This window comes from Drosophila eugracilis, unplaced genomic scaffold, assembly GCF_018153835.1.
Source record: "Drosophila eugracilis isolate 14026-0451.02 unplaced genomic scaffold, ASM1815383v1 contig_445, whole genome shotgun sequence".
Lineage (NCBI taxonomy): Eukaryota > Metazoa > Arthropoda > Insecta > Diptera > Drosophilidae > Drosophila > Drosophila eugracilis.
This window is the reverse complement of record NW_024573311.1, coordinates 2,910,066-2,933,963: the sequence shown is the minus strand read 5'-3', so window position 1 is coordinate 2,933,963 and position 23,898 is coordinate 2,910,066. Positions and strand designations below refer to the sequence as shown.

Sequence of the window (23,898 nt, the reverse complement as noted above, 5' to 3'; positions counted from 1 at the left end):
TCATTCAAAGGCCAGTCGAAGCCAAAAAATCATATAGAAAAAGAGAAACTTTTCAAAAAAAAATTCCAAATCAAATAACTTTTGCAACTTTTCCTTCTGGTAGAATAAAACGAACCACAAACAAAAAAACACAAAAAGTTTGCCAAAAAAAGTTGCAGCTGCCTCTTAATTATACCCTCAAAGCGAGCATATTGTTTGTTTTTTAAAGTATGTAACATTTTAACTAAAGTGTTTGAGCTTAATGAATAAATTTAACAGGAAATGAAATTATATTATAATTATATTAAAAATATTTATATTCTTTCATGCTTTCCCTATGAAAATAAAATAAAAATTAAATAAAATGTGAAAGAGGGTGGCACAGAATTTCCATGCAAATCTCTCTTGAGCAAAAAACCAACCAACTTCCGCCAGGATTCTGTGACTTGTGTTTTTTAAACATTTTTTTTTGTGGTCGTATTTCACACACCATTGTCGTTTTGACATTACGTATACGCAACGTTAGCGGGAACCAAAAAAAGACGTGCCTTTTTTGCCTCTAGCCTTCAGCTGACTTCATGGCCTGAAAAAGCATTGCCAAAAAGCAAACAAAAATTTTTAAAATAGTGTGAAATTCCCTTGACACTGTTTTTTTTAGCGTGACAATAGACAATGTAAACGAAGTCAAAGTCTTTTTAGTAAATTTGCATACAGAAGTAATCGATGGTGGTAATAAAACATTGGAAAGTCAAAAGAAAAGATGTAACTTTTCTAGTGGAAAGCAAAGTTTATTTCCCTCTTACTCTTTCTAACGTTTACCAGCAGTTTGCTGCAGATTTTAATGTCAAATTATGGCAACTAAGTCCAAACAGTTGCAATGCAGATTAAGAAGCAACTTTCTCTCGACATTTTTACAGCTTTTTTATTGCCCATTTAGTAAGCTTTGCTTCAGCAAAAACAAGGGTGTATATAATTTTAAATCGATTGGAACTTATTTCGAGGGTATGTTTAATAATACAAGGTCAAGCGTCTGGCCTTTACACTTTGTTATTAACTTTTTTTTTAAAAATTAAACCCTTTAAAGGTATTTTCTTTATTTAATTATAAAAATATGAAAAGGTGTTAATTGCTTAACACCTATTATGTGTAATTAAAGTTCCATGTACTGTAACTACGTTAAACACTGTAAGAAAATGCTTAAACTAAATCAATCAAGACTGACTATAAAAACAAAAAACTCTTTCAGTTTTCATCGTAGGACTTTGAAATCTTCAAAAACTTCCATAGTAGTTTGTGATGAAAATCCTTAATAGCTTTTTCGCTAAGTGTATTGTTATTTACATTTTTACATCATAGTTAACATTTCCTACATATACATATATGTATCTTCGAATATCCAAAAAGGTGATAATTGTCAGAGCAATTAAATATAATTGCGAGGACAACAATTACTCCTACCCATGATACACTACACTATAAAAGCAAAAGCTGTGTCATAAATTGTTCAAAATTTCAAAATATGGAGTCGGAAAAGGTCGTGAAAAGTGAAAATCTCTATGAAACATATTGGCGCTATTGGCGATTTTTGGGCGTCGAGGGGGAGTATCCCTTTCGAAGGTTATGGGATCTCACTATGACCATATTTATAACCATTCTATATCCCGTGCATCTTATCCTGGGAATGTATGACAAACCGAAGGTGCTTATCTTCAGGAGTCTGCATTTCACAATAGAATGCCTATTCTGCAGCTTTAAGTTCGTTTTCTTTCGTTGGAAACTGGCAGAAATAAAGGAAATCGAAGGATTACTCCAGGATCTGGACAAACGAGCTGGGAGTGAAGAAGAACGCAGTTACTTTAAAGAAAATCCAAGTCGTGTGGCCAAAATGCTTTCGAAGAGCTATTTAGTAGCTGCTATTTCGTCGATAATAACTGCAACTGTGGCTGGCTTATTTAGCAGTGGTCGAAATTTAATGTATTTGGGTTGGTTTCCTTATGATGTGCAGGCCACTGCCTTGAACTTCTGGACCAGCTTTACTTACCAAGCTGTTGGCTCTAGTCTGATGATTCTGGAAAACCTGGCCAACGATTCTTATCCGCCAATTACCTTTTGCGTGGTCACTGGACATGTAAGACTCTTGGCAATGCGTTTGAGTCGGATTGGTCATGATGAGGATATTTCAAGTAATGAAAATACAAGCAGGCTAATCGAAGGTGTACAGGATCATAGGAAACTAATGCAGTAAGAAAAAAGTGAGGCTAACAGGGTTTTTAGCTAATTTTAAACATATTTTCTTCTTTTCTTTAATCTTTCAGAATAATTCGCCTGCTTAGGAGTATTTTGCACCTTCCCCAACTTGGCCAATTCCTATCCAGTGGCATCAACATCTCCATATCACTCGTTAACATCCTCTTTTTTGCTGAGAATAACTTTACAATGATCTACTATGCTGTGTTTTTTGCTGCCATGTTGATAGAATTATTTCCAAGTTGCTACTATGGAACTCTGATGATGATGGAGTTTGACAAATTGCCATATGCCATTTTTTCAAGCAATTGGATTAAAATGGATAAAGGATACAACAGATCCTTGATAATATTTATGCAGTTAACGCTTATCCCAGTGGATATTAAAGCTGGCGGAATTGTTGGCATCGACATGAGTGCCTTTTTGCCACAGTGCGGAATGGCCTACTCGTTTTACACTTTGGCGATGTCTTTTAGATAGGTTTTAGGTCTCTCAATGACAGCATTACCTATGTTTTTCAAACATTTTTATATAAATATTAACCCTATTTATCAATCCTAAATCAATAAAAAGCTATCCCAACTCCACCCAAAATATTTATTCACGCTAACGCCTACGAATTTTTAATAACTTTATCATTTTAGCCAGCCAGACGATTGTTACCTAAGTTTAGGTGTGAATTGGTAACCACAAATTACAGGTCTAGCCCAGGGCTATTAAATTCTAGGGCGTGCCATTAAGAGACTATAATTTACTTGAGAACCGAGTATAAAAAGAGGAAATGCCACAGGATCTAAGTCAAGTGTTTCGAACATGGATTTAAAGTCAGGACAAGTCATCAGAAGTGAAGACATATACAGAGCCTATTGGTTATATTGGCGGCTATTGGGCTTGGAGAGCAGTTTTATCTTAAATCGATTGCTGGATATTCTAATCACAGTATTCGTCACTGTCTGGTATCCAATTCATCTAATCCTTGGCCTCTTTATGGAAAGAACCCTCGTTGATGTCTGCAAAGGCCTACCAATCACAGCTGCCTGCTTCTTTGCCAGCTTTAAATTTATTTGCTTCCGCCTGAAGCTGTCAGAGATTAAGACCATTGAGGTCCTGTTTAAAGAGCTGGACCAACGAGCTGTGAGTCACGAGGAATGCCAGTTTTTTAATCAAAACACCAGACGTGAGGCGAATTTCATTTGGAAAAGTTTCATTGTGGCCTATGGACTGTCGAATGTTTCGGCAATATCAACAGTTCTGTTCGGTGGTGGACATAAGTTGTTATATCCCGCTTGGTTTCCCTACGATGTCCAGAAATCAGAACTACGATTTTGGCTAAGTGTAACCTATCAGATAGCAGGAGTTAGCTTGCAGATACTTCAGAATCTGGCCAATGACTCATATCCTCCAATGACATTCTGCGTGGTTGCCGGCCATGTCAGACTTCTGGCAATGCGATTAAGTAGGATAGGTCAGGATGAAAAGGAGAGCCAGGCTTCTATTGGAAAGCAGTTAGTAGAAAGTATTGAGGACCACAGGAAGTTAATGAAGTAAACAATTTATTCTAAATTTATAAATATCTTTTAAAATACACAACTTTCCTTTTACAGAATTGTGGAACTTCTGCGCAGCACCATGAATATGTCCCAGCTCGGCCAGTTTATATCAAGTGGAGTTAATATATCCATTACACTAGTTAACATATTGTTTTTTGCCGAAAACAACTTTGCAGTGACCTACTATGGAGTATATTTCGTGTCCATGGTGCTGGAGTTATTCCCCTGTTGCTACTATGGAACTCTGATATCCGTGGAGATGAATCGGTTGACCTATGCTATATATTCTAGCAACTGGTTGGGAATGGATCGAGGATACTGCCGCACCCTGTTGATATTCATGCAACTCACCCTGGCAGAGGTGCAGATTAAGGCTGGTGGAATGATTGGCATTGGGATGAATGCCTTCTTTGCCACCGTGCGATTGGCCTACTCCTTCTTCACTTTGGCCATGTCGCTGCGATAATGAGTGGGCCCGTGGGGCGATTGGCGTGGCCATTTGCACATTCGCTTAATTTTAATTGCCACTAATGGCGGTCATTAACGGAGGCTTTATGAAAATTGCATTGGCGGCGTTTAAATGCCATTTAGCGGCAGATTATGCACCTGAAAAATCTACACTTAAAAAAATATTGAAAGTTTTTTTTTTCATTTAAACCAGCTTTAAATACGGGAAAATGTTGGTGTCTTAAAGTTTTTCCCAAATATTGAAATAGTAAAAATAAAATATTAAATAAAATATTCCATGTCCAAGAAGATCTGATTTCTCTCAGTGTATCTGCCAAGGCAGCTGCATAAAAACTGCAACCTCAGCGACGTGTATCCATTCCGTGGACAATGGTCATCATCGTTAGTGTTCGTTTTTATCGTCCATTCTCGATCTGCATGCGAATTCTAGTGCCGACTTTCTTCAAGGATTCCCCACGTCTCGTCAGGCTGTATGTGGTGTTGTTGCATTCCCTGGTCACCTTGTGGTTTCCACTGCATCTGCTCTTGCATCTTCTGCTACATCCTTCGCCGGCTGCCCTCTTGAAGAATCTTACCATGTCACTGACCTGTGTGTCCTGCAGTCTGAAGCATGTGGCCCACTTGTATCATCTGCCGGAGATTGTGGAGATTGAATCGCTGATTAGTCAGTTGGATACATTTATTTCCAGCGAACAGGAGCATCGGTATTACCAGGAGCATGTGAAATGCCATGCCAAACGGTTCACAAGGTGTCTTTACATAAGTTTCGGCATGGTTTATGCGGTTTTTCTATTGGGTGTGATTGTTCAGATTTTTAGCGGAACTTTCGATCTTATATACCCCGCTTATTTCCCTTTTGACTTGGAGAGGAATCAATGTCTTGCTGCTGTGGCCTTGGGCTATCAGGTATTTAGTATTCTAGTAGAAGGCTTGCAGGGATTGGGAAACGATACTTATACCCCATTGACTTTGTGTCTACTGGCTGGACATCTCCATTTGTGGTCAATAAGAATGGCCCAGCTGGGATTCTTAGAGAAGGAAAGTACCTATAATCATCGAAGATTGCGAGAGTACATTGAGCAGCATAAGCTGTTGGTGAGGTAAACGCTTTTAGTTGACTACCAAATTAAAGCCTAAATCTTTAAGAGAACTTACAGATTCCATCACCTAGTTGCTCGGACCATCAGCCAGGTGCAGCTCGTCCAATTGTGTGGCTGTGGCGCTACCCTCTGCATCATTGTTTCCTACGTCCTGTTCTACGTGGGCGACACCATTTCATTGGTCTACTATTTGGTCTTCTTTGGCGTTGTCTGTGTGCAGCTCTTTCCCAGCTGTTACTTTGCCAGCGAAGTGGCAGAAGAGATCCAAGGATTGCCTTATGCAGTTTTCTCCAGCAGATGGTATAACCAACCGAGGGAACATCGCTTTGATTTGCTCATTTTCACCGAATTGACTTTGGGGAGCCAGCGGCTGGTGATTAAGGCAGGAGGCCTCATTGAACTCAATCTGAATGCCTTCTTCGCCACTCTAAAGATGGCCTACTCTCTGTTTGCCGTCGTAGTGCGGGTAAAAGGTATATAGAGCGGGATGGTTAATTAATTGGATAACCCCTGCCGCCATATTGTTATTGATTGTTGCACCACCACCACCCTCCCCTGAAAAGTGAGGCAATCAACGCGCAAAAATTAAATTTCATTAATTGGCCCAGTCGCGATACGCAAATAAACAGTTTGGCACACGGAAATTCTGGTCTTTCGTTCGAATGAACAATGGAACATTAAAAGTGAAATAAATTGTTTACGTATACACAATTTTTATTCTGATTTCGGTTTGTGTGTGTATATTTATTGTGTGTTATTGTAAGCCTTGCATAAATCTCAATGAAATCTGGCTGCTTGGTGGTGTTGTTGTTATTGCAATTAAAATAAAAAATGTATGCCAATCAATGGGAAATATATATATATTTAGTATATAGCATATAAAATGCATGTAAATTGTATTTATCATTGTCTGGAATTCGTCCTTGAATTGGGTTTTTTATAATCATTTTTGGTTCACAGCGTATTTGCCGAGTTCTAGCTTTTCAACAATTTTCATTTTTTTCCGTTTATTGACTTATGACAAGAGTCTTTGGGCCCCGTTTTTTTAGGGCCATCTTGGGGCGCACCAAAAATGTGTACGTGATCCAAACGCCTTTTTATCTCACGAAATTTAATCAAACTTAAAAGCCTCAACGTATCGATGTTCAATTTTTAAGCAGCCCGAGCTCACACGCACATTTTATGACTGATTTTTAATTAAAACTCTCGCCAAGCGGGAATAATTGAATTCCGAAAGGTTTCCACTGCATTACATTTCGCTGATGCTTGGCGCAAGCTTAGTTAATTGAAATCTTGAATACCCTGTTCTCTGCAAAAATGTAATAAATTTTCTTTCATAAAATATAAAAAAGAGAAGTAATGCCTTTTCTTTGTCATAATTCCAAAAGTGTGTAAAATCACTGGAGAATTTTTGCAGAACAAAGCAACCATGAGACTGATTCAATGAATGTTGTGAAGATGCAACATAATAGCATCTCGAAAAGGAAAGCCCTCTTGCAACGAGTATGTGCTGCCGTGGAAATGAAAAATATATTAAAAAATATTCCAATGGACAGCGAGCTCTTCGTTCGAAATGCAAATGAGTATAAGCCCTTGGCGTTGCACGCCGGAAAAGTGCAATGGACAACGGACGGCATAAGTATCCGGGAAAGAGGCGCCTTGACCAAGGACTCGTGGCAAGGAGTGTGGTGTGTGAGCGTGTGTGGCCAAGGACACGCAAGGATTCGCACCACACCCGTGGCAATTTATTGATGCCAACGCCACGATGAGTGCGTACAAATTGCCTGAAGTGATGTCGAGTCCACTGGGAGAATATTTTGATATTTTTTTTATCCTTTTTCTTTTTAAACTAATTTTGTTAATTTTAGAAACTTTTTAATAAGGCAATACTATAATTTTGTATATTTTTTACTTTATTCTACATCAATTTTCCAACCCTTTAACATACTATTTTTCTCAGTGCATTGCGAGAAGTGCGATAAGGGTTGTGTCAGTTCGAATTGTCGCCTCCAGATGGAGCCCTGCTATCTGCCGAACCCAAGCAGCCATTAAAATGTCCCCCCAGCAACACTTTGCGTCATTATTGAAAGCAATTTCCCACGGCAAATAGAAAATCGAAAAACAAAACCAAATCGAAAAATAAAATAAAATCAAACAGTAGAACTGAAGAGGAAAATGCGACAACTGTCGTGGCTCAGGCCGCAGCTTAGAGGCCGAAGCGCGAATATTGCGCATACGCCACCCCAGGGAGCATCACTCGAAATACCCAAGCAATCCATAGCTTTACCACCTAGTCCCACAACCTTACCCACCAGAGCCATCTAGAGTTGGGAGCCGCCACAGCAGGCCCAATTGCTGGAGGTGATTTAACTTTTTCTGCCTGCCATTCATTTCCTTTTCAATAGCACAAAAGCACACAGACACCGAGAGCCGAGTGCCGAGAGAGATGGCAGAAATATTGTTGGCATACTTTTTCAAGTGTTTCCTGCCTTCCTGCATGTTGTCCTGGCTGCTGGCTGCTGGCTGCCGGCTCCAGGATGCTGAATCCTGACTACTGGTCCTCCTGCTACTCCGCTCAACTGTTTATTTTAACTTTTGGCATTTTGTGCGCGAACCACGGGGGGATTTGGCCCGACTGAAATAGGAAAGTAAAACAAAAAGCGGTTAAACAAAAATATGAAAAATAAATTGAAACACTCAACCGAGCCCGGGCTGTCTGTCTAAAAAGGCCCCAGTAGAGAGGCTTCCACTCAATCAGAGCTTTGGCATTGGTGACATCGGGACCTTAAATGCCATCCCTACTCCACCTCCTGTAAATAAAAGGAGATTTGCGATCTGGTGACCATACTCCCCGTCCCAAAAAGCTTAACTGCCGTCTCTGACCGAAAAACACAATTTGATTGTCAAGCCCTGCGGCATTCAGTTTGTAGATGCCACACTAAAGCAATCACAGTTTTCGTTGCATTTCGTTTTCTTTGTTATTGTTTGCTGCATTTTCCATAAAAGTCAACAGAATGTTTTTCTAGTTAGTCGTAATATATGCAATATTCCAATTTTAATGAAGAGAAATGTATTTGCATAGGTTTTGAGATTGAGATTGAGAATAGCTGGAAGCTAGTTTAAGACATAGGAAAATTTCGGAGAGTAACACTACAAAAATATTTGTTGGCTGCTTTTCTGATGTCCTTTTATTGGCAACTAAAAGATGGAGATTAGATACTAATAAAACATTTTATGGTTAAGGCTTATATAGATCTGAATCTTTAATGTAAACCAACCTCAGTTATATATTCTTTAAGTAAATAAAAATTAAAACTCCGTCAATTACTTTCTCTGAAATATAAAATTTCAACATGAAAACCCTTCAAATTGCTATTTCAACCATATTTGGCCTTCAAATTGATTCCAATAAATAAATGCCCTGCTAATGAAAGCAGAAAACCTAATTGAAATTGCAGTAGCAATTGCAATTGATTATTTAATGAACGCTAATACAGTAAATGTGTCGCTTGTAATTGCCTTTTGGCAGTTGCAAATTGTGAGAAATTGTTGGGCGCATTTTCCGTATCGAGTGGAAAAGTGAAAAATGATTAATTACCCGCTGGCAAATTGGGCCAGACAAGGCGTAGGGATAGGGATTTTCCGTGTACAGCTGCAATGCGATTCGTGTCGGAATTGGCAAAACTATTTTCCCATTCCACACGGCCAACTCAATTACAACGTGGCCGACTCTCTCGGCTGTTGGCCATTCAATTTCCCCCCCGTCCAGCGGTAGAAAAACAAGCGAAAAACGCGCATCAAAGACAAACAAAGCTGGTCGTGGATGAGGGGCATGGTTGGATAGGAGGTTGCAAAAATAAAGAAGAGGGGCTGTTGGAAAAAGTGTCCAACATGTTGGACAACCGAACTGGCGGCGCCTAAAACTATGCTCCACGGCATGAATAACAGAGCGGATCAGGCCTTCAGCTTTTTTTTTTTGCAGTTTTCGCACTGGGGAAAAACATGGAATTTTCCACCATGGTTTCTGTAAATTAACTCAATCTGAGGCGTAACAAAAATGTTTCCGAAAAATCAGAACATTTTAAATATTTTTTTGTACATATTTTTTGCAAAGAATTTTAAATCTTTGAAAATTCTTAAAATAAAATTACAAATTAAATGTTTATTAATTTTTTAGATTTACTTTTCTTCCAAGATAAACCACCTTTGATTTATATTTTCGCAGTGCAGCGCCACTTCTGCTCTTACTCTTGTATTTTAGTCATGCATGACAATTTTTTCCAGCCAGTTGGCTTTTTTGCTTGGGCTTTCCTTTGGCCGCCTCCTGTTATTGTTGGTGCTCCTTTGTTTGGATCACGTTGGAGATTTCTTTTTGTTTTTATACGCACTGACACAGATGTTCTGGTCCTGGTTGTTGTTGCTGGCTCTACTTTTGTTTTTCCAGCTGATAAAGTTAGCACGCTCGCCAGTTCCAGTGTCGCGTCCTAAACCGACTTAACTTGCCCCCATTAATGTGTGTGGGTGTGTAAGTGCCACAAATATGAGTATCTCATAAAACGGTACTTTAAGATTCAAAGCATTAATCTTTTGGTTATTATTTATATTTATAGTCGTTTCCACCCCTTGTGCTATGTCAAATTTAATGGCTTTTGTAAATAAAACCAATGCAGTATCGGTGCAAAGTCATGGCTTTTCTTTTTTTTAGAATTTATGAGGGGTATATTTCTTTTTTAAGTTGTATAAATACTAATTATAATGACAAATGTAGGATTAAAAAATATATTTTATATTAGAATTACTTTTTTGAAGGAAAAACTTATCTAATGAAATGTCAAACTTTTTTCGGTTTCTTTTGTCATAGTTTCTTTTAACTTGAAAGCTTAGTTCTGAATGTTATATCAAACCCAATGTCTGTCATGTCCAAAATCACCTTCATTGCGTAAAACCAGAGAAGCCTCCTAAAAAAAACCTACCACATCCGCTGACCAAGTCTGCACTTCCTACAATCTCTCCGCAAAAGACAACAAATGAGCCAGGGCTCTGGTTACTACGCATGATGAAAAACCTGTCGGATAATGAATCGAGATAATCGATAAAGTGTGCCTGGTTACAGTGGAAGTCCATTAAACTGACCGTTCCAGCCTGGCGCCTCTTTTACTTGCGGCCACCTATCAAATTTCCCTCCTATGCTTTGTTTTTTCCTACCAGCCCATGCCTTGTTTCGAACATTTTGCAATCGGATCTGGAGCGGATGAGGGATTACAAAATTTCAAATTCATGAGACCAAAGCGCAACAAAGACTGTCTCCGGTGCAGGCCTATTTCCAATTTCCGTACGCAATGTTTGCCGACCATTTTCATAAGCGCCAACCCCCCACCATCCTCCCTCATCGTTTTTGGCCAATGGGTGACAATTTTTGTGTTGCCACTGAAACGTAGCGGTGGCTGAAAAGTGAATGCTGCTGCATTGCAGCTCCAATTTATCTGTATCTATGCCTCGGGAAGGTCATTTGTAACCTTAACTAAACAAATTTGAAAGCTTGGTGCCAGGGTGCCATATCAGGTGTGGTCAGGTTCTGGCGATGGGCCCTTTTTTGCCATGCCATTATAAAATGGCCAGTGGAGGATGGAGATGGCATCAGTTCGCCAACAGCATCAGCAATAGCAGCAGCAGGCAAACAAATAACCAGCAACCAACTAGTCGAATACTTAACGTCACCAGCCATGAAACGGGTAAGTTTTCCGTCAACCGCTGCCGGCCATAAATTTTCCCGAAGCTCCCTTGTTGTTCTGCCGCCATGTAAATCCGGCAAAGTGGAAGTTGGGGCCCATAAATCAGGATAATCAAAAATACAAAACGATAAAGGCCAAAGCGTATTAGGCCAATTTAGAATCCCAGAGAAATGGCATAAACCAAATGAAAATCAACAGAGTTTGGTTGGGATAAAGAGGGTTAATGCCCTGGGGGAATGCTGACAATCAAGCTGGGATTATAGCTGTCTATAAGGAAAACTAAAAAGCAGAGATTTTATAAATTAAGCTTATAATCTTAGATAGACTCTCCTTATCAGAAACTTTAATATAAATGAATATTTTTTAAAAGATGAAATATGAATCAAAAACTACCTCTCCGCATTTAACAGTGTAATATTTTGTAGTATTGTTCCAGACCTTTAAGCTTTTTCTTTTTTGCCAACTTGACAGCCAATAGAGTCAGACAAACCAACAAATCCCCAATCCGGACAACTTTTTGTTCAGTAACATGAAACGCTTGTTGTCCTTTTTAATTTATGACCCCTTGCAACTAACAAATAAAAAAGGAAAAACCATTCTAGAATGACAAATTGATGAGGCTAGCGGGTGATTTATAACGGACAGCCATTTAATTCGAATCCTGTGTGAATCATTTTTGATTCTATTCCCCAGACATACTTGTTGCTCTGCCTGAGCCTGCTGACCTGCAATGTGGCCAACTCGGCCTTCCTGCGCCCAATCGATCTTAGCCAGCTCACCAAATCCTCCAGCCTCCAACAGCAGCAGCAACATTCGCGGTGATCTCAACAGAGATGACAACAACGATGATGATGATGCCACCACTCTGGCACCTAATTCCAATGAAGATTATGACAGTCGCCCCCAGTACAGTTTCGCCTATGATGTAAGGGACTCACTGACTGGCGATGACAAACGCCAGGAGGAGAAACGTGATGGCGACCTGGTCAAGGGTCAGTATTCCCTGATCGAACCCGATGGCACCCGGCGTATTGTGGAGTACACGGCCGATGATGTAAGTGGCTTCAATGCCATCGTGTCCAAGCAGCGTCTGGATGAGCAGCAGCAAAGGATCTCGACCTCCAGTTCGTCCCGTTTCAATAGCCTCGAGGAGCTGCAGACCCGTCTCACTGCCCAGGCCATCGCTGAAGCCCAATCCCTGGCCGAGGCCCAACAGGCTAGTCAACTGCAGCTGGAGGCCCAGAGTCGTCGGGACTCGGAGAACCAGGCACGTAACCAGGCCCAGCAGCTCATGGAACAATTTCAGCAACAGGTGCAACAGCAGGAGCAGCAACGTCAACAGCAGGAACAGCAACTGAGGGATCTCCAGCGTCTCCAGGAGCAGCGTGATCGCGAGGAGCGGGACCGTGAGCAGCGGGAACGTGAGCAGCGAGAGAGGGAACAGCGGGAGCGTGAGCAACGTGAGCGAGAACTTAGGGATCGTGAACTCCGTGAACGTGAACTGCGTGATCGTGAACTCCGTGAACGTGAGCAGCGTGATCGTGAGCAACGTGATCGTGAGGATCGCCGCCAGCAAGCCGAACGTCGTCAAAGTCAGAACCAGCGATTGCTCGATCAGCAGACCCTTCTCCTGGCCCAAAGCCTGCCCAGCATCCAAGCCACCGTCGTTTCCCATCCACCCACTTTGCTCGCCTCCCGTCTGCCCGCCACCACCAGCACCTCCAGAACCACCACTCTGTTGACCAGGGAACGCGATCTGGAGGCCTGGCGCCAGTTGCCCAATGCACGCATCACCATCGATCGTAGCTCTCAACCTTTGATTCTTAGCCAGCCCTCAAGTGCCACTGTACAAGCCCAGCTGATCAGCTCGCCTCTGCTTTTGGAGTCTGGAAATCTGAACGGATTGATAAGCACCCGGCTGAATGGTAATGCCGCAAGAGCTGGAGCCGCCTTGAGCTGGTCCAATGGACGTCGCCTGCTGAACAACGATCTCTGGCAGCTGGACAGACTAGGATGATCGTGAGGATAACCGAAGGGAGAGCGAGGAACTGCGTTCCAACAGCGCCGAACGTCGCTCTAAGAACTGGTAAATCCACAACTAATTCTCGAAAACCAACCCAAAATTTCAACTGAACTCAAACGAAAGTCAACCAGCGACCTCAGCGATCTGCCAACCGGACCACGAATATGTTTAGCTCATAAGATCTAGATGGAATCTTGTGTTTACTTAGCCTAGAATCGGGGATTTTGGTGATTCTATCAGCTTTTTGTCTCAACTAACGCATACAGCAAACTTTGCCAAGCCCTAACGCTTTCTTTCCTGCTAACTTTAGTCCTAAGTTTAATTGTCTTTGTGTTACTTTATAGTTAGTCAACTGCATCAATGTGAAAACGTAAAAAAAAAATAAACCAGAATATATATGGAAGACTGCAGAACGAATCCTGCATGCTCTTTTGCAAACAAAGGACAACGTTTTTTAGTTAACATTCTTAATTTATGACAACCTCCAATTAAATGCAACTAACTTCCCAGCAGATTTGAGAGACATCCACAGGTGGTCTGGGATTTTGTTTCTTTTGGCTTGTTCACTCCTTCTGGCCAACTAGCCACAGCCAGTTGACCCTAATCGCCTTTTATGGACTCTGACACTTTGGTCATGGATGCTGCAGTCTCACACATGAGTTTGCCCCCCTCTTTCCTTCCCCCTTTTCTGTGTCCAACAACTCAACCTTCATGGACACGTGTGCACGCAACTTGGCCATAAACCCTGAAGCCAAGTTTCTTTAGGGCAGCAAATGGCTACAAATTTTTTAATAATAAACACTCGGTAGAGGAAGATGGGAAAACGCTGGAAAAGTTTACTTCTCCATTCCATAAAGTTTGTCTCTCGTACACTTAAAAATAAAGTTGCACTTGAGTGGTTACGTGGAGGGGGTCAGGCTGAGGTGGTGAGTTTGGGTGAGGTTGTAAAGATGGTGAGGCAGCAACAAAGTGGCAAAAGCTAATGAAAACCCATCAGAGGCCAATGAAAATTGCGGTCAGCTGATACGAAGTTCGATTAAGGAATATTCTATGTGGCTATGGAGAAGCTTTTTTATCGTCTGAAGTTAGTTTAGTTTAAGAAAGTATATATTTGTAAAAATATTTACATAGCTGTGCTATCCTTATATCACTTAAAAGCCCATCACCTTTAGAGGCTCAACATCGGTTTACGTCAAAATTCAACAAATTAAATACAAAGCCGTAGTTTCAGTGACATCCAAAGTCATGGTGAGCTACTTGCAGCTGTTGTGCATGACGCCCGTGAGTCCTTCGCCAGGAAATCACTTAAAAGTTCATCAAAAGCGCAGCCTGGCTCCCTTAAGCCCTTCGGCTCGACAATGGGCTGACATTGGCAGAAAAAGGAAAGCGGAAAAGTGGGAAAAGAACAACAAGAAGAGCAGGAAAACTGAAAAACAGTTTGCCTGCGCTGCGAATGTCAAGTCCATGGGACACAAACAAGGAAGCACAGAAACAGAAAAACCCAATTCGAGGAGCTCACAAAAACGAAAAAACGAAACGAACTAAGCTAGTAAGCGACCCCTTTTGACTTTTGCCCATCACCCCGAAAATCCGTTACAACTTCCTATTTTCCTAGCAGTTTCCAAGGAAAAAATTTTGACCAAGATGAGAGGGAACACGAAGAAATTTCAGCTTTTTAATTGGCCTTGGAACCAATGTCGCGGATTCCCGACTTTGATTGAACCAGATGTGAGACGTAATGAAGAATCAGAGGAACAAAGAGTAAACCTCAGCATAACACCATGAAACTGCCTTACTTTATAAGCCCGAAGTGTGTTCAAAATCAAAATCAGTTTGTTGAGGGACAGAAGAAATCCTTTAGTTATAAATATCACGAATTTTCGATTTACGATTTAAATGAAGCAGCTCTAAGAGCCAAAATGGCTACAGCTAAGTACTTTGAAAAAATTAATCAGATTCAAAAGTTGAAAATTGAGTACGTAAAAGAGTAGAATGTTTCGGTCCATAACAGCCATTAATATTAATGATTATGCAATATTTTAACATACGTAATGCAGAACATTAAAAAGAAGAACAAAAAATCAAATACCTATAAACAAAAACCGAAATATGATTGAAAGACTGATGCTATACCAATTTCTACATCTTACTTCAGACAGTCAATAGAACTCACCACATAGGTTGGCGTCTAGACTAAAAACAACTTGACCATAGATTCAAACCCACACAGTTTGGGAGCCATTGTGACTTATTATAATTGCTCCGAAATTAATATATATTAATTTATCAATAAAAAAGAAAGGTACAGACTTAATGAAAAAAAATTAAATCAGACAGACACAGTTTAAGAACATACATCAAAAATATAATTTAAGTAGTACAGCAAAATATACAGCATTCACAGCTTAAAAATAAGTATTAATAATACATTTTATTTTTTATACATTTTCTTTGTAAGCCATGACAAACACTTTAGTAGGAAACGGAAATGCCTGAAGAATAGAAAAAAGATAAATTTATATTAAGATCAAAAGATCCGCTTTGATGTCGTCACACATTGACGTAATATGGGTGCTGCGAAGTCTGGGAACTGAGAGCTGGGTATCTGTTTTGCATTGATCTCTGTGAACCGATAGCTACAGTCATTGCCATCACGTGTACGCCGCTTACTAATTGCGGCTAGGAAATTCCCCGAACTACAGAGAAAAATTTAGAACGGGATAGGGCCGCTGCACTTGAACTATCTGATTATAAGGCCATGGACAATTTCTATAGCTCATTTTAGATATTAATTGATTGCTAGGTAATCGAAATTAGAGTCCCATTTTGCGGTGGTTCCCACTAATTGGTTGCTATATATAAGAAAAGGGTTTTTACAAGATATATTTATCGGTTGTATAATAAATTGGGAAGATATTTTAGACTTTAAATTATAATAAACAGCTGCTAGACATAATTATCTTACCCTATGCTAGAGGGGAAAAATAAAGTATAAAGAAAAACCTCTGAACCGCCAAGAGCTGTTGGGCACACGATGCGCCTCGTTTTGCAGGCATTTAAGCTGAAAATTGCTGCTAAAATATTTGCACACTCCACAAGCTCTGAGTTGTATTCGCAGCTTATGTTGTTGTTGGTGGATGGTGTTTTCAATGGTGTTGCTGTTGTTGTTGTTGCTGCTCTTGGCCAGCTGCATTGATGCGTCGCCAAATGTTTACCCTAAGCCCATAACTGCAGCCAGCCAGCTCTCTGGCCTTCTCTTTCCCACATAGGTGAATGGAAACACAGCGGAAAAATTAAGAACTTTTTTGGTTTAACTTTAAAATTTAAAGCAAAACTTAAAAGTATACAATAATTAAGTTTTATGACAAACTTGGCTTTTCTTAAGATGTTTCTAGTTCCAATAAATGCTAGTCTTAAGAAATAATCAAACTAACCTTCGGAAGGCAGAAAGGTTAGGAGAAGAAGTTTCATCTCAAACTTTTTTATTCAGAATTACATTCCTCGATTTCTCTTATATACAATTTGAGTGCCTTATTCCTCTTGTTTCCCTCAGTGTAAACTATTGCTCTTGCCAGCGATCTCTGCCTGGCATACAAAATGCATCTAATTTTGGGCCTAACGACAACTTGTCGCTTGTCATGGCCTCCTAGCCTGAGCCGCTTTGTTGTTACTGCTGTGGTTGCTGTTATTGTTGCCGCTGCCTCATCATCATTTGCAACTGCTGGCAGCATCAGAGAGCAAAATATAAAAAAAATGCAGCAGCTGCCTCACTTGGGGATCAACTTGTGGAGATCGCCGCGCTTTATTTGTGCAGCTTTTAGCTGCGCCTCGTAATCGCAGCTCATAGATCAAAACAGGCGAGCTAAACGCGTGCTAGCTGCCTCTCTTTCTGTCTGCACAGAGAGAAAATTTTGAAAAATATAAAAACATATTTCAAAATTTTTTATTATATTGGAAAAGATAATCCTTGACTAGGATAAGCTTATAGAAGGTATGTAGTTAAGATTGTATTAGCTTTGGCTTTGAAGAGCCAAAGACTCAGCCAATGTCAGGGCATAGCAACCGTTCGAACTTTTCTTGCCGTGTGTCAATTTTGCATAACATGGCCAATGACTTCTTTTGTTTATGTGAACCAAGTCCAGTTCTCATCAAGTTAAGATTCCAACGCACAGCTGCTGTCTCTGTTGCCCACCCACGCCAAAAAAAAAAAAAAAAACATTTTCCCACTGACCAAAATGACAAGAACGGCAATTCCCACAGTCACAGACATTTTCCATTTTCCAGCCAGATTCCTATTCCGGCACACTCAAATTAGCCATCTCATTTTCGCTCTGATTAAAGGTAATTTTCAAATTTTCCCAACAACCCAGCAACAACAACATGCCACAGCCAGTGATGGGAAGGATCAAGGTACAAATTGTGTGTTAAAGCTTTTCCTTACTTTGGTACATATGTTTTTTATGGAAATATTTAAAATAACTAAATAAAAATGTATGATTAAAATGTTCTCCCTGATGATAACAATTCCAAGGATAACTAACTATCGTTTAAAATTTACCATAAATCCTATATAGTTGGGGTATATTTAGGTTAATCTGTTTATTTTATTTAGTACTTACTAGCATATCTAGTTGGTACCTTAGTAGGTAAAATAATTTTCCCATCACTGTTTAAGGAAAAAAGAGCAACTGCCGCAACAGCAGGCGGCAACTTTGGCACTGCAATTTCGATTTCGCCTGTCGTCTATTTAATGATTGCGAATCGGAGCAGGCCCAACAACATACCACCCCACACCCCATCTCCCTTCTCGCTATGATCCACCAGGTTTTCTTGACCATTTTCTGCAGCTGTGGCTGTAAGAAAAATAAAGGAGAAGAAAATTGCCGAAACTAAAACCAGAACGCGTGCGCATTGAATTATGCAGAAATTTAAACCATTTGCCGCCAATCAATTTGTTTTCCTTTTTGCCATCTGGCTGGATTTTTTCCCGTAACTAATATAAAAGAACAATGGAATGCTGATCGTATTAAGAATATCATTTATTTAACAGGAAAATGTACAACTTGGACAAAGCTTGTTAGCCATATTGTTATCTGTCGAGATATGGACTTGCTTGTCAACTGAAAACTCATTAAGTTTAGTTATTTGTTGACCAAAAGGTAAAAGACAAGGGTTTTCTTATTTTGTATTGATTTTATTAATGACATATTATATATTTTATGATTAGTTATTGTTCATTATAAAGTTTTAATGCCCTTTTAATCAAGGATTATCTGAGAGTTTATAAAACTTTTGAGTTACATTCCACATTATAGCTTGTACCAAAAATCTAAGGCTATTGTTGTTGGTTTCGAAACTCTACTATTATTTTTAAAAAATATTTATTAATTTAATATTTAAAGAATGTTAAATACAGCTCTGTTATCTAAAGCCAATAATGACTTGAAAATATCGCACAACATGACTAATTCTCGGAATTCCTTCACAGTCGAAGATCAAAAGAAAAACCGAATCGCCGTACCAGACTTAATTAAGTACAAATTTCAATTGTAGCTCCGTCTGTGGGATATATCAGCGCCGAAGGTGTCTCATAAATATATATATATATATATGTATGTGTGTGGCTGGCAAACAGGAAGCATCATCATTATAAGACCCCTTTGCCGCCTCAAAAAGTGCTCGAGCGGAACTTGACCAGAAGGTAGGAAAGGAAAAAAAGAGTTTTCTGCCGGAATTTATTTGATTCTTCTTGGCTGGCAGAAAAGAGTGAAGAAATTTCAGCAAACCTGCAAAATTTATGCATGACAAAATCATTGAAGCGTTTAGCGACGACGGGTAGGGAGAAGAGACGTCTATACTGAGGCAGAAAGAGATGGGTAATGGGTAACCCTTTAGTTAAGGGAACTCTCTCACACTCGCTGACCCCCCTTCCATTGTAATGTGTTGTAATTTGTTGTTGTTAGTGCTTCCTCTTTGGCATACTTAGTGCTAAAAGAAAAAAAGTTAATTATCTTTTTTTTTTACCTCTCTCACTCTCGGATTTTTTAAGTGTATGTGAGTTGTTGTTGTTGTTGTAGTGATGGCATGCCCAACAGCTCCATTGGGCTATTATCCATGGGTTTTGTGCTATTCTTTGGGAGATTGGTACTTTGTGCGCTCGTTTCTTCTTCCATCCGCTGGGCTGGAACTTTAAGGGACTGCCAAGAGTAGTCGGCCTGGTTCATTGAACTGTTAATTGTGGGCTAAACAAAAAAAAAAAACTATATAAGAGAGCGAGAAGCGGCAACTCTAGGCGGTGTGAAAGGTGATTTTTCAAGGCTGCCTTCATGTCCGACCAAGTCAACTATCCAATACCTCCATCTGATCCACTCACTTCTCTTTCTAAGATTGTTTTTTGTTATTTTTTGAAAGGTTTTCTCTGGCTTTGGTTTCCATATATTTATGAATTAGATTGTTTTTTTTTTCGAGGTGCTAATGACTCCGCTCTAATTATTAATTTGGGTTTCTCGCCGAGATACCGGTTTAATGCAGTTCGTATTAATACTTTTTCAACTTTTGGATGTTTTAATCCCGCACCATAGATGCCACTAAGAGATCACGGGTTGTATAGAAATTACCCCGTGAATTCTTCCAGTGCCATTAACTGTGCCGAGATGATTGAACACTTCACAAGATTCTGCAACTTCTTCTTTGATTTCACTTTAGATTTTATTATATACTTACAAAATGACTTTCCAAAGTCCTGTTGGCATTTCCTTTTAACTAGCAGAAGCCTGAAATCAATAAAATAAACTAGCACAAGTTCAGGTCCATAAATCCATCAACACTGAAAGCCAATCTCTGCCTTTCATCAGGTTTAACTTCCGTCATTCTTGGAAGCTTTATTCTCACAAAAGCTTCTCCCATAGAACTAACTTAAACCTGAACACCTTTAAAGACTCAGTCCCACGTTGGTTAAAACATTGCCTCCGACCAGTTCACCTGCTTGGCCAACTTCTGATAAGGTGGCTTTGATCTATCCCACGATTTAATCAAAAACGCAAATTTCAGTCTCTTCTTTTACTTCTGCGGCGGGCTAACTCGCGGAAGTTGCTTCTTCTATATACATATATAACTATATATTCCCTCTTGATTTCCATTCATTGGGGGCATGCGTGGGAAATCCATGTTGCATGTTCCATGGCTCCAACTGCGGTTGGCCGCATAATTTGCTGTGAAAATCATTTTGCGGCTGCGTGTTGCATAAAATTACAATTGAAATTTTCCCGCTTCTGTGGCACAGCATTTTCCTTCTTGTTTTGTGGCCGGGCAAAGCCAATTAAAAATTATAATGGTAGATAAACTAATTAGGTAGCGTAAGATTAAGAGCAGTTTCATGCTCTACTTAGGAATTGGGTGGACTCTCCTCCTTAGGTTTATATTAAAAATTTAATTAATATTTTAAATGGTGGGAAAGTTTTGAACTTCGAGGGAAAATGCTAAACATAGGACTGTATTCTTTTAGTATCTTCTTAATTTAAAGATTAAAAAGAGTTTTCCAAGTGATTTTAAGGCTTTGAAGTTTGCTCTCTCGAGGGCATGTAACCCCAAATTGACTTGTCGTTGGCCAAAAACAAATTGTAACATCCAATTGCTTTGGACATCTGTGACCCCTGGGACCTCTCATTATAGGTTCACTCTCAGCTCGGATCGCTGGGAAAACGTCGCCAGTCACGAAGAAAGCTCCGATTTCATTGCCCAAGTCTTTCGTCTCGTTTCGTTTGGTTTTTGTTTTAGGCCAATTTATGCAAATGCCAAATGCTGCTCCACTTGAGGTAATTGCCACTCGTTTTTTGTCGAGTCTCGAGCTTTTTTTTTTTTTTAGTTTGCTTATCAGGCAACGGTAAATCAGTACGTCAGTGGCATAGACATGCCGCGCATGCGCCGTGAGGCGACAGCCATCAATCAAATTGAGCGGCCAGCAATCAAAATACGAGAAACAAACTCGAACCGAAACAGTTAAAAATCAACAGCTGCCTGTTTTTCAGCCTTATTTTTTCTGTTTTTTTTTCCCTCTCATTTTGTTTGGGCAATCGCGTGTGTCTCTGTGGCCGATCTCAAACATGATTTTTAACGACAAATTTACGCGCTTAATCTCGACAACAAAATATGCAAATGTGAGCGGGATGAGGAACAAGGAGCGGCCTGATAAACAACAAAAAAAAAACCTCAAGAAAAAGGAGAAGCATCTTAATGTTGGCTTTTACGATTCAGCATGTTCATTAGCGCCAACACTTGAGTGGCAAAGAGCGGGCCAAACAAAACTCTTTAGTGTTTAAGTGCGTTTCATTAATTGAAATGGTCAATTTGTTGGCAGCGATAAGCGAGTGAGGAAGTTGCAGAGGCTGTAAAAGAAGCTCCTTCATCGCAGATTGCGATGCCACATGTTATTGCATTGATATTGCCACACCGTTTTCAAGTTTCAGTCCCCAGTCTCAGTCCGTTCCAGTCGATCCCAGTCAAGTTGCCCTAGATGGCCAGCCATCCGGAGGAGTTTGATAGTTCTGGTGTTCTGCTGGTGGCGCCAGCAGACTCCATTCATCAGCCAACTACGACAGCACGCCATCGAGAGACTTTGCAACATGCATATTTATGGAATGTGTAGATGGTCGAATGGGTAGCACACTATAAGATATACTAACTGATAGATACATTTTATTTATAATATGTTTTCCCTTTCCAAATGTCAAAATAGTTTGCCAAATCAATTAATTTTTGTTAACTCACAATATCACAATAGCCAAATCAAAGAGGCCAAGATACAAGATACAATCGAACTGAAATGGGTAATCTGACTCCCGCTTCCGTTACGTTACGAATCCCGTCAAGAAATCGTGGTAACCCTCGTCAGAGCGTGTGTCCCACATACGGACACCACAAGTCATGGTCATGGCGACAAAACCTCTACCAACGGTAAGTGGTCAACGGAAACTTGGCCCGCCCCACTCTCCATTCTCATTCGCCCCTTTTTTCTTCTTCTTCTTCTTCTTCTTCATCCAGTGGCTCTAACTGTTTATCTAGCGGATTGATTTTACTATCTTCCTCTTTGTGAAATTACCTGAAGACCACTCTCTGACAGACAGTCTTTCCTCCCACTTTTCTTTTCTCATAAAGAAGTACCTCTAAAAAAAAAAAAAACACACTCACAAAATAAATGTATCTTTGAGATCTCGAACTCGGCTTGTTCTAATTGTCCAAGATGACAATGCAGATTGGTTTGGTAACGGTAAGAGCACGCACAGTCCGAGCAGAGACCGGAGTCCAACTGGAAACCAATTGGCATTTCAATCACGCATCAATCTGGCACGTTTTTATGATGCAGATCACAAGGCGAAGCGAACGAGGCTAAAACAGCCACATCAAGCAGCACATCATGATCATGTTTCTGGCATTTTTTCCACTGTTTTTTTTTTCATTTTTATTTTTGCAGAACGAGGAACCAAACCGAACTGCAGTCGAACTGAAGCTGGACTCCTGTTGTTTTATTTTTTTTAAGAAAAATGAAATTTTTATTGGTCGGTTAAGTTTTCGTTACATTTCGTGGATTGTTATAAATTTCATTGATAATTGCCATATATTGATGGCATGATTATGTGCATGATGATTGTCTGGTTGTTGCTGTTTCGTTTGGTTTGGTTTGGTTTCTACGTGCGTGGCATATGATGATGCACTGCAAAAATTTCTCATTTTCTGCGCTCTGATCTTTCCCCTTCGCTCGTTTCGTGCTCTGAAAATTGTTTTCTTCGAAAATTGTTGCACGAAATGTGGCAGCAAGGTAGTTGGGGGGGGAGATATCAATATGAGGAATATGTGCATGGTCTTGCTGCAACAGGCATTCCTACATACAATATGCAGGTATGCAAGTCGATTCTTATTAACCATATATAGGTCAGCAGCCTCCGTTGCATGCCTCTTGATTGAGTTGCAAGAAATTGAATTTCATCTCTGTGTAATTCGCCATTTTTATGATCAAATTAAGCCATGCCAATTGTTTATCGTTTTGCAACTTACAATGGCCCAACTAGACCTTTCATTCGAAGTGGCTTACATTTTCCCCATTCCGTTAAGTAATAAATCCTTAATTTCCATTTATTTTCCTTTTACCTCTTTTCAGATCAATAAAACTCTGAACATTTCACTTCAGCAGTTTTCCTTTTGCCAAGTTCCCAGGCCTCTCCTTAACTTGTTAATCATTCTGTCTATCTTTCTGTGTCTGTTTGCCTCATAAATTCCAACAGGAAAAGAAAAATAGAAGAAAAAACTCGCATAGGGAACAGCAGCTGTCAGGGGACAATGTTTGGAAAGTCGAGCTCCACAAGACTAGCCTCCGAAAATGGCTTAATAGTTAAATTTAATGTTTGGCCATAACTAAAAGCTCAGGCTCAAGACAAACTGCCGTTCAATATGCAAATGTGGCCAAAACGGAGAGAGGCAGTAGCTGTGGATGCACATCCACATCCACATCCAGCCAAGATCCGATTGGGTCCTCTTTTCTTCGTATTTTTCTTAACATAACTCCTCCGAGGTTTGTTAAACACAGGTTCTTATCAGCTGCCCAAGTCGGGGCCTATCAAAAATAATTGACAACTAAATGGACCATACAAAAGTCAATGGAATGGCGTGAAAAAGAGGCATTCAATAAGGCCGAGAAAATTGTCATTTGACAAAATCGTTAGCCCTGATAAGATACCACTCAACATGGCTGTGTGTGTGTGTGGGGGCCTTTCTTTCTTTGGTTTTATTTTTTGTATTTTTTTGAG

At 40.0% G+C, this 23,898-nt stretch overlaps 5 protein-coding genes across 5 annotated transcripts; all 5 read left to right on the top strand.

The window, feature by feature from the left end:
* The first annotated feature begins 1,498 nt into the window (after window positions 1–1,498).
* On the top strand, window positions 1,499–2,706 carry LOC108104049 (odorant receptor 33a). Its single transcript, XM_017209896.2, has 2 exons — window positions 1,499–2,220; window positions 2,295–2,706. The coding sequence occupies exons 1-2, from the start codon at window positions 1,499–1,501 to the stop codon at window positions 2,704–2,706; spliced, it is 1,134 nt and encodes a 377-aa protein (XP_017065385.2).
* A 333-nt stretch (window positions 2,707–3,039) lies between these two features.
* On the top strand, window positions 3,040–4,242 carry LOC108104046 (odorant receptor 33b). Its single transcript, XM_017209893.2, has 2 exons — window positions 3,040–3,770; window positions 3,831–4,242. The coding sequence occupies exons 1-2, from the start codon at window positions 3,040–3,042 to the stop codon at window positions 4,240–4,242; spliced, it is 1,143 nt and encodes a 380-aa protein (XP_017065382.2).
* Window positions 4,243–4,613: 371 nt separating this feature from the next.
* LOC108104028 (odorant receptor 33c) lies at window positions 4,614–5,825 on the top strand. The gene is made up of 2 exons (XM_017209860.2): window positions 4,614–5,344; window positions 5,402–5,825. Exons 1-2 carry the CDS (start codon window positions 4,614–4,616, stop codon window positions 5,823–5,825), a joined length of 1,155 nt encoding a protein of 384 aa, XP_017065349.1.
* A 5,182-nt stretch (window positions 5,826–11,007) lies between these two features.
* LOC108104027 (UPF0746 protein DDB_G0281095) lies at window positions 11,008–13,541 on the top strand. Its single transcript, XM_017209859.2, is given in 4 exon segments — window positions 11,008–11,076; window positions 11,770–11,885; window positions 11,887–13,087; window positions 13,089–13,541. Coding segments are annotated over 4 exon segments (1,404 nt in total). The 5' UTR covers window positions 11,008–11,067; the 3' UTR covers window positions 13,167–13,541.
* Window positions 13,542–14,268: 727 nt separating this feature from the next.
* Window positions 14,269–15,322, top strand: LOC108104021. The gene is made up of 2 exons (XM_041819091.1): window positions 14,269–14,631; window positions 14,850–15,322. Exons 1-2 carry the CDS (start codon window positions 14,345–14,347, stop codon window positions 15,088–15,090), a joined length of 528 nt encoding a protein of 175 aa, XP_041675025.1. The 5' UTR covers window positions 14,269–14,344; the 3' UTR covers window positions 15,091–15,322.
* Window positions 15,323–23,898: the final 8,576 nt, after the last annotated feature.

Excerpts from the sequence above, each read along its gene's own strand:
- LOC108104049 (XM_017209896.2), top strand. The coding sequence starts at position 1,499 with ATGGAGTCGGAAAAGGTCGTGAAAAGTGAAAATCTCTATGAAACATAT. Across the intron at positions 2,221-2,294 it reads GATCATAGGAAACTAATGCA|AATAATTCGCCTGCTTAGGA; the intron begins GTAAGAAAAAAG and ends TTAATCTTTCAG.
- LOC108104046 (XM_017209893.2), top strand. The coding sequence starts at position 3,040 with ATGGATTTAAAGTCAGGACAAGTCATCAGAAGTGAAGACATATACAGA. Across the intron at positions 3,771-3,830 it reads GACCACAGGAAGTTAATGAA|AATTGTGGAACTTCTGCGCA; the intron begins GTAAACAATTTA and ends TTCCTTTTACAG.
- LOC108104028 (XM_017209860.2), top strand. The coding sequence starts at position 4,614 with ATGGTCATCATCGTTAGTGTTCGTTTTTATCGTCCATTCTCGATCTGC. Across the intron at positions 5,345-5,401 it reads CAGCATAAGCTGTTGGTGAG|ATTCCATCACCTAGTTGCTC; the intron begins GTAAACGCTTTT and ends GAGAACTTACAG.
- LOC108104021 (XM_041819091.1), top strand. The coding sequence starts at position 14,345 with ATGGTGAGCTACTTGCAGCTGTTGTGCATGACGCCCGTGAGTCCTTCG. Across the intron at positions 14,632-14,849 it reads AGCTCACAAAAACGAAAAAA|AGGAACAAAGAGTAAACCTC; the intron begins CGAAACGAACTA and ends ATGAAGAATCAG.